The 13,600-nt window shown below is 61.7% G+C and overlaps 2 protein-coding genes across 2 annotated transcripts; one reads left to right on the top strand and one right to left on the bottom strand.

Annotated features, from left to right (window-relative positions):
• On the top strand, nucleotides 113-4,806 carry ABHD12B (abhydrolase domain containing 12B). The gene is made up of 13 exons (XM_021402828.1): nucleotides 113-269; nucleotides 1,522-1,649; nucleotides 2,076-2,178; nucleotides 2,255-2,374; nucleotides 2,587-2,617; nucleotides 2,698-2,743; nucleotides 2,817-2,946; nucleotides 3,016-3,056; nucleotides 3,198-3,277; nucleotides 3,357-3,439; nucleotides 4,115-4,193; nucleotides 4,289-4,413; nucleotides 4,676-4,806. The coding sequence occupies exons 1-13, from the start codon at nucleotides 178-180 to the stop codon at nucleotides 4,695-4,697; spliced, it is 1,080 nt and encodes a 359-aa protein (XP_021258503.1). The 5' UTR covers nucleotides 113-177; the 3' UTR covers nucleotides 4,698-4,806.
• On the bottom strand, nucleotides 4,637-13,262 carry PYGL (glycogen phosphorylase L). The gene is made up of 20 exons (XM_021402827.1): nucleotides 13,020-13,262; nucleotides 11,773-11,874; nucleotides 10,860-10,938; nucleotides 10,650-10,753; nucleotides 10,371-10,502; nucleotides 9,896-10,007; nucleotides 9,735-9,817; nucleotides 9,478-9,621; nucleotides 9,250-9,342; nucleotides 8,522-8,668; nucleotides 7,780-7,943; nucleotides 7,591-7,705; nucleotides 7,272-7,373; nucleotides 7,037-7,184; nucleotides 6,901-6,959; nucleotides 6,675-6,816; nucleotides 6,376-6,583; nucleotides 6,168-6,302; nucleotides 5,455-5,521; nucleotides 4,637-5,316 (listed from the first exon to the last, which is right to left on the bottom strand). The coding sequence occupies exons 1-20, from the start codon at nucleotides 13,260-13,262 to the stop codon at nucleotides 5,122-5,124; spliced, it is 2,574 nt and encodes an 857-aa protein (XP_021258502.1). The 3' UTR covers nucleotides 4,637-5,121.

The following is a 13,600-nucleotide window of genomic DNA, read 5'->3' on the forward strand; positions in this document are numbered from 1 at the left end:
CCGCCTCTGCCCCGGGGCGCCGCACGTGGGCGGGCCCGTAGGTTGGTGGGCGTGTCCTTCGGGAAGTGGGCGTGGCCTCGGGGAGGAGCGAGGCTGTGAGTGGAGGGCTGAGCCGGGAGGGGCGTGGCTTAGCGGCGGAGGCGTGGCCTAGCGGCGGAGCGGCAGTCGGAAGGCGCGATGCGGCGGCGCGCCGGCGCGGAGTTTGCGGGGCACGGGGACAGCGATGGCAGCGAGCGGGCGGCGGGCAGGAGCACGGACCGACCCCGGCGGTGAGTACCCGGCTCTGGTCCCCGGTCCCCTCGGGAGTCCGCCTCGGGGTTGCCTCGTGCCAGGCAGCGCCGCCGTGCCCTGTGCTGTAACCCTATGTCCCATGTGCCGCGGGCACGTGGCCACGCGTGCCCCTATGGCGGAGGCACCCCGCTGTGGCCGTGTGTCCCCGATCTCTGCGGCTTCGTGTTCCCCAGCCCTCGTAGCCGTGCGCCCCTGACCTCCATCATCGCTTTTCTTTGGCCAAGCTCCATGCCGTGGCCGTGTCCCCGTGTCACGTTGCCCTGACCCCACACCGTGTCCCCTTGTCACCCCTCCGCACACCATGTCCCTTTGCCGTGGCTGTGCCACCGCTCTGCGCGCTGCCCACCTCCCTGGCCCTACCTGCCCCACCTGTGGGATGTTGTGCAAGCAGGGTGTGAGCGCTCGCCCCTGCACTTGGTGACGGGGTGCAGCACCCAGTAATTAGCCCTGACGATGGCAAGGCCCGTAGGTGCAGCACGCAGTGTTCTGCACCCTCCATTGCCCATGGGCTGCCTCCAGCTGCCCTTTGCAGCCCTTTCCTGCAGCACTGCCTGAGGCCGTGGTGCTAAATCCGCCCTAGCACAGCCCCACAATGCCAGTCAGGCACTGAGCTCTGCTTGGACGCACACAGACACCTCTGCCCCAAATCCCTGCTGGTTGCCCCATCGCCCTGCACAGGGCACTGTGATGCCTGGAAGCTGCAGAGTTTGGCTTTTCCATCCCTCTTGGGTGCTCGTTTCAAAACTGCTGCAGCTATGGATGGTGTGGATGTGCCCCCAGTGCTTTGGGGTGAGATGAGGATGCTGTTGGAGCATCACCCCCGTGCTGATGGCATCCCTCATCCGTTCTTTGTATTGTTCGTCTGCAGCACTGGGGCTCCCCGAGCCCTTTCCCAGCTCCTTCTTTGTCCCCAGCTTTGGGACACTTCTGTCACCTCTGGGCTCCGGGTGTTGTCACAGCGTTGGTGGCTCACTTGGCATGTGCCCTGCCCTTCCTGCCCACTCGTGTCCGGGTGGTGGCCTCCGGTGAAGCTGAATCACAGCTCCAAGGGCTCTGCTCCATCCCCAAAGCCAAACTTTGAGGGAGCACAGCCATAAATCAGCAATAGAGAAAACAAACCCAAGATGAGGCCCTGGTCTTGGGAGGACAAACCCAACATCAGGCCCTGGTCTTGGGTGGGACAAACACTTGGGTCCAAAGGGGCCATGCTGACGGTGCTGTGTCCCACAGGGGCTGGCTGGGCTGGTGCCCCCGGCTGCACACCGTCCTCCTGCAGCTGCTCCTCATCTACGTCTCCGTGCCCTTCCTCGTCCGCCTCTTCCCCGTCGTCCTCACCAAATTCGTCTTCTTGAACTTCAGTGAGTGCCGCAGCACCAAGAGCTCGCCCTAAGTGGTGGCACAGAGTGCTGATTTTTTGGGGCGCTGCCTTTTGTTTTGGGGGGTGGAGGCTTGGGGGGGGTCCTAAAATAGGGGTGGTATGCTTGCAGAGCTCACAGCAGCTCTCCCTTGGGCACCCTGTGTTTTGAAAGTGACCCCGTGTGTCGCCAGATGTTGCAACACATCTGGGCATACAACGCATCCCTGTGGCAGGAGGTGGCCAAGGGCCGTGCTCCCATGGGGTTGGTCTTTGGGGTGAATGATGTCCAAAAAAAACCCAACAAAACAACTGAGAGATGCACCGAAGCAGCTGGCTTAGAGGGGTCACGGAGTCACAGCGCGGTTGAGGTTGGAAGGGACCACTTGGGATCATCTCATCCAATCCTGGGTCGTGCCGTGTCCCGCAGTAGCGTTCCCCTTCTTCGTGGACCTGGGGCAGCCGGCGCTGCTGCTGAACAACACCATCAGCCTCTACCTGCCCACCGAGCCGGGTGTCACCGTCGGCATCTGGTGAGCAGCGTGGCCGAGCTCCTTGTCCTCCCTTCGGTGGCTGTGGGTTGGGGACAAGCCGTGTCCGTCCCCGCAGGCACATGGTGCCGGGCAGCAGTGGGACTGAGGCGCGAGGTCGGGATCAGCGCTGGTTCGAGGAGGCTCTGGCCGATGCTCACCCCATCATCATCTACCTGCATGGTAACGGGGGCACCAGGCAAGTACCCACGGGCTGCCCGACTTGATGGGCAAACAGTGATGTTGTCCCAGGTGATAGCTGGGTGCTCCTCTTTTGCTCCCAGAGGTGTAGAACTGTCCCTCATCCAACATGACCCCAGTGGGGACAATGTCCCCCAGCTGGCCCCATCCTGGTAGAGGGGGAAGGCGCCCTGAGCTTTATCCTTGCTTCATCCTCTCTTTCCCCACCAGGGCTGCAAGCCACCGGATCCAGTTCATGAAGGTAAGTGAGGGCCGGGACCTGCCTGGCGCGTGGGAGGTGACATGGGGACACCTTAATGAACGCTGTGCCACGTCCACCAGCTGATGGGGGCTGCCGGCTTTCACATCCTGGCTCTGGACTACAGAGGTACGGCCACCCCCCGCCCCTCACCCTGGGGACCATCCCCTCTGGGTGGTGACGTGGGAACGTGTCCCCGCAGGCTATGGTGATTCCAGTGGGCAGCCCTCAGAGAGCGGCTTCACCACCGACGTCCTGGCGCTGTACGACTGGGCCAAAGCGCGCAGCGGGAACAGCTCCATCATCTTCTGGGGACACTCCTTGGGGACGGGGTAGGTGTGGGGCTAGGTGGGGGGCATGCTGTAGGGCTCCTCCCCTTATTACCACTTCCTTTGTTGTAGGATCGCAACGAATGCGGCCAGAAAGCTGCAGGAGGAGCGAGGTAACACCGCATTTTGGGCACCAGGCTTTGGGGGGGGCTGCATCACTCTCCTCGAGTATCAAGTGGGGACAAGGGTCTGTCCCCATCCTCCTTCTGGGGACGGGGATGTCCCATCTGACTCCTGCCCCATGCTGCTCCCAGGGGTGCAGGTGGACGCTGTCGTGCTCGAGTCCCCCTACACCAGCATCCGCGACGCGGCCGCCCACGTCCCCATCACTAAGGTGAGCACTGGTCCCCGCCCTGTGGCACCACGTCCCCCCGGCAGCAACTCAGCGAGTGCCCTGCTCTCTCCCTGTGCAGATTTATCGGCAGTTCCCGGGTTTCGAGTACCTCATCTTGGACTCCATGGCTCGGGGCAACATGTTCTTCCGCAATGATGAGAAGTGAGTGCCCAGTGGGTTGGGCTGAGGGCACGGGGACAGCAGGAGCTGGGTGGGGTGTTCCACACCATGCTGTGCTCCCAGTTGTATTTGCTCAGCTTAGTCATGCTTCAAAAGCGGCTTTTATTTGTCTAAGATCAGGTACTAACATTGCTATCAAGCCAAGCCCACCATCTGGTCATAGAATCATTCAGGTTGGAGAAGACCTCTGAGATCCCCAACCTCAGCCCATCCCCACCATGCCCACTGACCATGTCTCTTAGTGCTACATCTCCACAGCTCCTGCACCCCTCCAGGGACAGTGACTCCACCACCTCCCTGGGCAGCCTGTGTAGCACCACTCGTTTTATTTATTTGAGCATGATGTGCTTGAATGCTACCCAGATGGCACCATGGTGTTGGAGATGAGCACCATGGTTGGGGTCCTCTTGGCTTGGCTTTCACGGACACCTTTGCCAAAAATGCATGGCCTGTGGGTTGAGAGCATCCCTGAATGGTGTTTTGGGTTATTATTATTATTACAGGTGCTCAGTCCTGGGGTGAGCACCCACCCATCAGCAACCCTGAGCACCAAAGGTGGCCTTCAAAGGCAGGGGGAGGTGGGGGCCTCGGGTCACGTTAGGGGAGTTAATGGGGCAGGAGAGGCTCCTGCAGCCCCATACTGACGCCCACCCGCAGTGTGAAGGTGCTGGCCTGCCCGCTGCTCATCCTGCACGCAGAGGACGACACTGTGCTACCCCCAAAGCTGGGACGCCAGGTGGGTCACCTGCTCTGGGGGGCTAACAGGGAGGGTGGGGGATCGGGACCCCACTGGGGTCCTGTGCTGCTAACCCTGCTCCCACCCCGCTGCAGCTCTTCGAGACCGCACGCAGCGCCTACAAGGACAAGAGCAAGGTGAAGCTCATCACCTTCCCCGAGAAGCTAGGGCTGGGCCACGACTACATCTCATCCAACCCGGAGCTGCCCACCCTGGTGAAGTAAGTGCTGCTCTGCAGAAATGTGGGGCCCAGCATAACCCTTCCCCGTGCTCCTTTCCATCCCCGCGGTGAATCATCCCATCCCATCCCACCCCATGGCGCTCACTGGCACCAATTTGCTGAGCCCCCTTCGCTCCTCACTGCTCCAAGCCCATCAGCACCTCAGTGACAGGGGGGTGACACAGGGACAGCCCCCGTGGGATAAGAAACGAGCAGAGAGGGGTGAGTGACACAGCGTGAGGTTTATTGCATCTCGTTGCAGAGACTTCTTGAACATGAAGTGATGCCAGCTGCTGCCTACAGCGCCCGTAAGCACTGCCCCTGCCCCGCACCGGGACCTCATTGTGGCACTGACCCCACTACTGCTGTATGTAATAAACACTGAGACCCGTGCTCGTCCTCCCACTGCCACGGGGATGCTGCGGGGTGCTCAGGGGATGGAGATATACCTGCAGGGACAGAGGGGTCAAGCGGGGACCAGGAGCAGGGTGAGGGTGCACGGCTGCACTGCACACACCCCATCCCCCGCACAGCCCCAGCACTTTCAGCAATTAGCTTTGCAGCGAGCGAGCCCAGCTCCTTGTTCCGTCTCCAGCAACCCCCACTCCGTCTCCGCACACGGCGCTTTTAGTTTTAGCCCCTACCGCAAGCAATGGGTCGGAACGGTTTCGCTTTCAGCTCCGTGCTCCTCCCCCGTCCTCCGCCTCCCTACGCCCGCGCTGCCGTGCCGTTGGGGGTCCTGTCCTCGGCCCCCTCCCGCGGCTCGTTGGGCGGTGGGATCTTCAGGTCGGAGGGCTCCACGTGCCAGATGTCCCGTGCGTACTCCTTGATGGTGCGGTCGCTGGAGAACTTGCCCGCGGCGGCGATGTTCCTGATGACCATCTTGGTCCACGCCTTGGTGTTCTGCGAGAGAAAGGGGGGGATGGAGAGAGGGCTGTACCTACAGGTGCCCTTGTGCGCAGCCCCAGGGATTTTGGCCAAGCCCCAAGGGGTTTTGGGGATCCCACGGCAGACATCCTCCCTGTCCCCTCCCGCACTCACCAGGTACAGCTCGCTGACTTTCTCCTGGCACTTGACATAAGCCTCGTAATCTGCGAAGACTTTAAACCTGAGGCAGCAAAGAATTGAGGAGTTAGGGAGAGCGGAGTGGGAGCGTGGCTGGCGTGGAGGAATGGGACGCTCAAATGGATGCTTCAGATAAATTAACCTTCCCCAGCCCCTACTGAATCGCAGCCTGCTAGAAAAGCCCTTGAGATACCTGAAAGCATCCATCATCTGGCAAGGGCTGCGCACCCGAATGCATTCCAGCATTACTGCAGATTTAATGCAGGCCAGCTGAAGGGCCGAGCACAGAGAGCCTTTTGTACCAGGGGTACACAAATTGCTTTTCCCTGTGCACAGGAGCTGGGCCAGGAAATGGGATATTATCAGGCAGTGGGTGTAGGGCCACTCTGCATGGGTACATGGTCTCCTCTAGGGCATGAGTTAATGGCCTCAAGTTTTGCCAGGGGAGGTTCAGGTTGGGTATTAGGAACAATTTCTTCTCTGAAAGAACAGTTGGGCACTGGCACAAGTTGCCCAGGAGTGGTGAGGTCACCGTCCCTGGGGGTGTTCGAGAGCCATGGAGATGTGGCACTGAGGGGCGCGAGCAGTGAGGGTGGTGCTTGGAGATCTCAGAGGCCTTCTCCAACCTGAATGATTCTGATATGGAGCTGGAGCCCAGGGATGGGTGGCATCCCAGCCATGAACCTCACCGGTCATGATGGAAGAGCATGTTGACCACGTCCCTGAAGAGGTCTGGCTCGTCCGAGGAGAAGAAGCCGCTCCGGATCTGGTCAACAGCCTGCTTCAGCTCGGGGAGCCGGTCATAGTACTGCTGGGCGTTGTAGCTGGGGGGCATGGATCGTGAGCCCATGCTGATCCCACTGCCCACCATGTCCCCACTGTGTCCCCATCCCTCACCCGTCCTTGTCCAGCTCTGCCACGTCCTCCACCCTCATCCCGAAGATGAAGAGGTTTTCCTCTCCGGCCTCCTCGGCCATCTCCACGTTGGCTCCATCCATGGTGCCGATGGTCAGGGCCCCATTCAGCATGAACTTCATGTTCCCCGTGCCCGACGCCTCGGTGCCCGCTGTGGAGATCTGCTCCGACAGGTCGGTGGCGGGGATCACTGCCAACAGAGCACACAGCAAGGGGCTTGCCAAGGCCACGCTGAAGGACAACGAGCAGCCATAGGGCTGGCGTTCCCCTATAGGGCCTACCCTTCTCTGCCAGGGACACCCTGTAGTTCTCCAGGAAGATGACCTTCAGCTTGCTCCCCACCACGGGGTCATTGTTGACCACCTGGGCCACGGCGTTGATGAGCTTGATGATCATTTTGGCCATGTGGTACCCCGGGGCAGCCTAGGGGCAGAGCCATGGTGGGCCCGGAGTGCCGGGGCCTCCCTTGTAGGGCATTCCAAGGGCTTCCTCTAAAACGCAGCTTACCTTGCCTCCAATGATCACCGTCCTAGGGACAAAGAGCTTCGCAGGGTCCCTCTTGATGCCTGGAGGAGAGGGCAGCACCGACATCAGCTGCGTGCCAACTCCTGCCCGTCCCCTGCCCGTCCCTGCGGGGCCTTACGGTTGTACATGGTGATGATGTGCAGGCAGTTCATCAGCTGCCGCTTGTACTCGTGGATCCTCTTCACGTGCACGTCGAACATAGAGGAGGGGTTGATCTTCACCTCGTACTCCTTCTCCAGGTACAGCGCGAACTTCACCTTGTTCTCCTGGCCCAGGGCAGGGTGGGCATCAGCACTGCACCCCCCCAGATCCATGCCCCTAAGAGCCACGCTCCCCTTGTCCGCACTCCTCACCTGCTTCACTTTGGCAACCTCCCTGATGAACAGGTCGTCATCCACAAACTCGTACAGCTTCGCCAGCTGGCTCAGGTCCCGCACGTAGTCCTCCCCTATTTTCTGAGAGAGGAGCACAGCCACGTGCTGACCCCAAAGTACCGATGGAGTGCGGCCACGCGGGACTTCAGAGAATGGGTTGGATTGGAAGGGACCTCAAAGCAAGCACATGCTGCTGGCTCATGCCCAAGGCTGGAACTCGGTGATCCTTGAGGTCCCTTCCAACCCAAGCTGTTCTGTGTCTCTATGATGACCCCCAAGGCTGGGAGCTGTCCCATACCTCTGCAATGAGCTCGGCCAGCCCCGGGTTGCAGAGCAGCAGCCAGCGCCGCGGGGTGATGCCGTTGGTCTTGTTCTGGAACTTGTCCGGCTCCAGCTCTGCAAAGTCCCTGAAGCTGCAAGGGCAAGGAGGGGGCAGCGTCAGCTCTGTGCCCAGGGGGAACCCCCACCACATCCCACCTGCCCTTACACTTCAGACTTGATGATCTCGGAGTGGATTTTGGCCACTCCGTTGACAGCATGGGAGCCGACGATGCAGAGGTGAGCCATGTTGATCCTCTTGGTGCCTCCCTCCTCTATCAGGGACATCCTCCGCAGCCGGTCCACGTCATCGGGGAAGAGGGATGCGATGTGCTGTGTGGGGTGGTGGGGAGGGGGTGAGCACCCAACCCAACAGACCACCGCCCGAGGAGGGGACCACAGCGATGTGCTCAATGCATTTGGTGCCAGCCATAGCAATGGCTTTTACTCCAGGGTGACAGTGTGAACCTCCTCCACTGAGGTTCAAGCCATCCTCATCCTTTTCCAGGATGAGTTTAGGGTTCAAGGAGCAAAGAAATGTCAACTTGAAAGTCCCTGAAGCAATGGGTGAAGCATTTTAAACAGCCACCAACTGTGGATGGCAATACAGAATGCTGTGGTTGGCAGGGAGCTCTGGGTCCCTCTGGCCCAACTCCTGCTCCAGCAGGGACACCCAGAGCTGGCGCTCAGCCCCATGAACATCTCCAGGGAGACCCCCCAACCTCTCTGGGCAACCCTACACCAGCAGGAAGGGCTTTGCATTGCTTCACCCAGTTCCTAGGCACCAGCCTCCCCAGAGAGCTGCAGAACCACCCAGCCACCAACCAGACATAGTTTGTTTCATTCACCATCCCTATCTCCATAGTGCAACCCACACCAGCCCCATCATCCAGAGCCCCCCACCCACTCACGTCCAGGTGCCTCTGGTTGATCTCGTAGATGATCTGTAGGTGTCTGGGGAGCAGATGCTCCACCAGGTCCACTGGCCAGCGCTCCAGGGCTTCAGGCAGCACGGTGTGGTTTGTGTAGGCAAATGTCCGCCTGGTGATGTCCCAGGCCTGTGGGCAGGAGAGCAGCATCAGGGGCAGCCCCAGGGCACCCAGCTGAGTGTGAGCACCCACATGTGGCCCTAGGCCCAGAACCATGGCCCCAGCACGGCTCGGGTGGGCAGCACAGGCTCATCCTTCCCCAGTGCCCACTGGAGATATTCCAACAGTGGGAATGTTCCTGAGCTGCTTGTTGAACCCCACCCACTCCCATGTGCTGCTTACTCAGAATCACAGAATCACTGAGGTTGGAAAAGCCCTCCGAGATCCCCCAGCCCACCCCCACCGTGCCCACCAACCACATCCCTCAGTGCCACATCTGCATGGCTCTGGAACTTCTCCAGGGATGGCGATCCCATCACTCCCTGGGTAGCCGTGCCGGTGCATCACCGCACTTTCAGAGAATAAATGTTTCCCCACTACCCAACCTGACCCTCCCCAACACAACTTAGGGCCATCCTCTCGTCCTACCATCCTATTAACGAGTGCTAACGGGTGTACAGTCCCCACACACAGCGAGGGGGTGCAGCACCCACTGCCCAGACTGCAGTTGGCCGCCCTATGACACAGAAAGCTGAGCCACATCTCCCAACCTTGCTCCAGGGCAGTTTCTCAATGTCCACAAAAATCCTCATCAGCTCGGGGATGGCCATGGCGGGGTGCGTGTCGTTCAGCTGGATGGCAACCTGCGGGGACACGGGGCACCCATCACCCACACCAGCCCGGTGGTTGAGTTCACCGAACCGCACCGGAGCACGGCACACAACGGGGAGATGGACTGCTGGGCTGGGGGCATGCAGAGGAGCAACCCCGCTTCCTACCTGGTCAGGGAAGGAGTCGAACACGGTGCGGACGCTTTCTGTGCTCCCGAATTTGGACGCTTTGAAGCGGCGGATGATGTCCTGGAGGGTGGCGGCCACGACGAAGTACTCCTGCTTCAGGCGCAGCTCCCTGCCCTCGAAGAACTGCCGGTGCCAGGAGCATCCCGGGCGCACAGGGAAGGGCTCACATGGCATCACATCACATGGCACCGCACCCCTGTGCCGCTCGTCACGCACGGCGAGAACGCCCGACTTACGTTGTCGTTGGGGTAGAGGACGCGGGAGATGTTCTCTGCCAGGTTCCTGTCCAGCACCGCCTGGATGTAGTCCCCAACGTTGACTGCGGAGGTGCAGGGGGTAAGGTCAGAGTGACCTCGCCGTACCCTGTCCCACCCGGCCCCCACCAGGCCCCACTTACAGTCCCGCAGGTTGAAGTCGTTGGGTGCCCGAGCTGACCACAGGCGCATGGTGTTGACGGTGTTGTTCATGTACCCGGGCACGGGGGTATCGTAGGGCAGCGCCAGCACCACCTGGGATGTTGGTGAGGCTGGGCAGACTGCGGGCACCACGTCCCCCTGTCCCCATGTCCCTGTGCCCTGCTGGAACCCTCCCACCCCAACCACCTCCGCAGGAGGGAGCTCAGGGCTGCATCCACCCTTGCAATGGCAACAGGCGTGGGGATGCGCTTGGACCCCAAAAGACCCCAAAGGTTCCCCAAGGTCCCCAGAGCCCCGGCTGCGGGGACACCCCAGCTCTGCCTGCTGGCTGCCAGAAGCCCTCAGAGATGGAGAGTTGCCTTCACGCACCAGCAGCAGCTGGATGTAGGCTGTCACACTGAGCGCAGCGGGACACAAGCCACCTGGGGGCCCTGTGTGCTGGCCGTGCCCCCGTACCTGGGTGTCCACCCACTTGGTGCCATTGGCAGTGTGCTCCACGCGGCCATAGAAGTGCACGGGCAGCATGTACTCGGGCCGAGCCTTCTCCCAGGGGTTGCCGTGCCGCAGCCAGTCGTCAGCTTCCTCCACCTGTGTGGGGGAGTCATGGAGTCACAGCACGGTTGGGTTGGAAGAGACCTCACAGCACCCCCAGCTGCACCCCTGCCGTGGGCTGGCTGCCCTCCACCAGCTCAAGCTGCCCAGGGCCCCATGCGTGGCCTGGGGCTCCCATCATACCTGCCACCCGTTGCGGATCTTCTGGTTGAAGATGCCGTACTCGTAGCGGATGCCGTAGCCATAGGCTGCCAGCCCCAGCGTCGCCATCGAGTCGAGGAAGCAGGCTGCCGGGGATAGGGGACAGCAAGGAGCGTGGAGCCCCGGGGTGCGGGTCCCGCACATGGGCCGTGCCCCCACCCCGGGAACAACACCTTTTGGGGGTTTGCTCACCTGCGAGCCGGCCGAGCCCGCCGTTACCGAGCCCGGCGTCCTCCTCGATCTCCTCCAGCTCTTCTATGTCCAACCCCAGCTGGGGACAAGGAGGAGGCAATAGGACCGAGCGCCCACCCCGCACCCCTGGGTGCTGCCCCCACTGCTGGGACACGGGGACACAAAGGGAGGGTGGGGGGGGCAGGGTCCATCCCCAGTGCTTTGGGCCAGTACGAGGGTCACCCCCATCCTTCCCCTCGTTGTGGACAAGCTTACAGGTGGCACTACCCTACAACAGGGACACGCAGAGATGCGGCTACAACGTCCCTGTGAACACATCTCCAGCTTTCAGCCCGCAGCGCTGTCGAGGAAGAGGTTTTGCTTATGCAAAGCTCCCGGGGCCGCTCAGCAGGAACTCAGCTGAGCCACCAGCTCCCACTTCTCCAAAATAAAACCAAAACCAAACAGAAACACAACCAACGGGTTTGCCAGCTTCTCCCCACCCCCAAGCTCCCCAGCAGGTCCCGCAGCGCCAGCCCCTCGCTGCGTTGCACTGAACTGCCCAAAGCACCATTGCACACCTTTAAACCAATGCACACGAAGCCAAGCGTTTTCTTTCAGAGATGTTTAGCACTCAGCTTGTTGCACAGCTGTGCAACTGCTACGCAACACCCGAGCCTCTTCCTACACCCGCTTGCCTGTGGCCGGGCCGTTGCCCTCCCTATGCTAACAGCTTAAGAAAAGCCCTACCAATAAAATGCTCTCCCTTTGAATGTCATTCGCTTGAAAGCTGCTCCTGCTGTTGTGCAACCACTCCCACCGAGCGGTGATTGCCACGCACGGGGCAAACAAACCAACCAACCCAGGCCTTCATCATCCCAAGTGTCACCCGAGTGTCACCGCAGTGCCACGAGGCCCGGAGCGCGGCGCTCACCTGGTACACGGCCTCGTCGCAGGCGTTCTGCAGCCCCAGGTTGATCATGGTGTTCTGCAGCGTCCGCCCCATGTAGAACTCCAGGGAGAGGTAATAGATCCTCTGCAGGAGGAAGGCGGCCCTGCTCAGCCAACCCCACGGGCTGTTGCTCCCAAAGCAGAGCTCCAAGGGGGAAACCCCAGCTCTCAGCATGCTTTGCAGTGGGGATATTAGGGCCCAGGGCTGGGGGGGGGTCCATTGCCCCTCACCCCATTTTGGCCCCTGTGTTATTTTCCAGGACGGCACAGCGGGTTTGTTTGGCTGGGAAGGTCACCTCGGTACAAAGTTTAAATTTAAAGAGGATACATTTCCTAACGTCGCTCGGCACCGCAAAGCAAAGTGATGAAGCAGAACTGGGTGCAACGGGGCATCCCATTTCCCTGGGCGCTGCCATCCCACCGGCTTGGCGACGGGTGCACGGCTATAGGGCTGCAGAGCCGCCAGGTATGTGATGCAGGAGGGCACGTGGCCACCAACGCCAGGCTCCTGTTAGCCGCCCAGCGGCAGCAGCCATCCCGCGGGGTCAGCAGCCATGGGTTTAGGGAGGATTGGGGCTGCAGAAGCGCTGAGCGCACACTCGGCCCAATGGGATGCGATGGGATCGGTGCTGGGCGCGTGGCACACGGTGGTGGGGGGGGGTGTCCTGTATTTGGAGCCCTGCAGCAGAGTCGAACCGAGCAGCGGGGTTCCAGCTCCCACCGCTGGCACGGTCCCAATAATAAATAAATTGGGATAAATGGGAGCCGACAGCGCCGTGCAGGTGGCAGGAGGGGATTAGAGCTTAATCCCCGGCAGAGCCCGGTGCAAACCCCCAGCACCGCTCGCCCTCGGCCCCAGGTGGGGCAGAACGAGCTCTGCCTGCAGGTTCCTTTCAGCTCCATTTGCTCTGCAAACCCCAACCGCCCTACACGGGAGCGCAGCGTTCCCCGGGGCGCACCCACGCCCGGGCTGGGACAACAACACCACCGCTCCCACGCAGGACAATGCCATTCCCATAGGGGACAACACCGCCGTTCCCATGCTCGGCCCCATCCCGTTCTGTTTGTTTTGCAAAGCAAAGGGCAGCGGCCTCGCCCGGTAAAGTCCACTCGGGACGATTTGCAAAGCTGAGCAGCACAGCCCTACGAAGGCACCGCCCCGAGACCCCCCCCTCCCCCCGCCCCGGGGTTCCCCACAGCTCTCCCCCCCCACCCCCCCCGGGAACCCACCTTGGGGTCCCTCTCGTAGTAGTACTGCTGCGTGCGGATCCAGCGCCCCACCAGGTGGTCCCGCACGGTGTGGGCCAACGCGAAGTAGTAGTCGCGGGGGGTGGCCACGTTGCGGTCCTTGACCAGCGTGAAGTGCAGGTGCCGGTTGAAGCCCCGCTTCAGCTCGGCCACGTTCTCGGCACCCACGATGCCGCGGATGCTGATCTGCTTCCGCCGCTCCTGGTCCGACAGCGGCCGGGACATCGCTGCGGGGAGCGGAGCGCCGAACGGAACGGGGACGGCCGCGGGGTTCCGCCTCGGCCCCGGGTGGCACCGCCCTGGGGCTGAGCTCCGCCGGGGGCCGGGCCGGGCCGCCCCTGGAGGGAGGGGAGAACGGGCGGGGCAGGGCCGGGCCCGGCGGGGAGCGGGGCGGGGGGGGCCGGGCTCCCAGCTGCGCTGCTCTGCTTTGCTCTCCCATTGCCCTGCACCCCGTTTCCGTGCGGCACCTCCTCCGCACCCCCTTCTCCTGGGACTCCTCCCCTCTACAACCCCATCTCCCGCACCCCCTGTCCCTTGCTCCCCCTCCCAAAGACCTCCCCACC

This window comes from Numida meleagris, chromosome 6 (assembly GCF_002078875.1).
Source record: "Numida meleagris isolate 19003 breed g44 Domestic line chromosome 6, NumMel1.0, whole genome shotgun sequence".
In the NCBI taxonomy this organism is placed as follows: Eukaryota; Metazoa; Chordata; class Aves; order Galliformes; family Numididae; genus Numida; species Numida meleagris.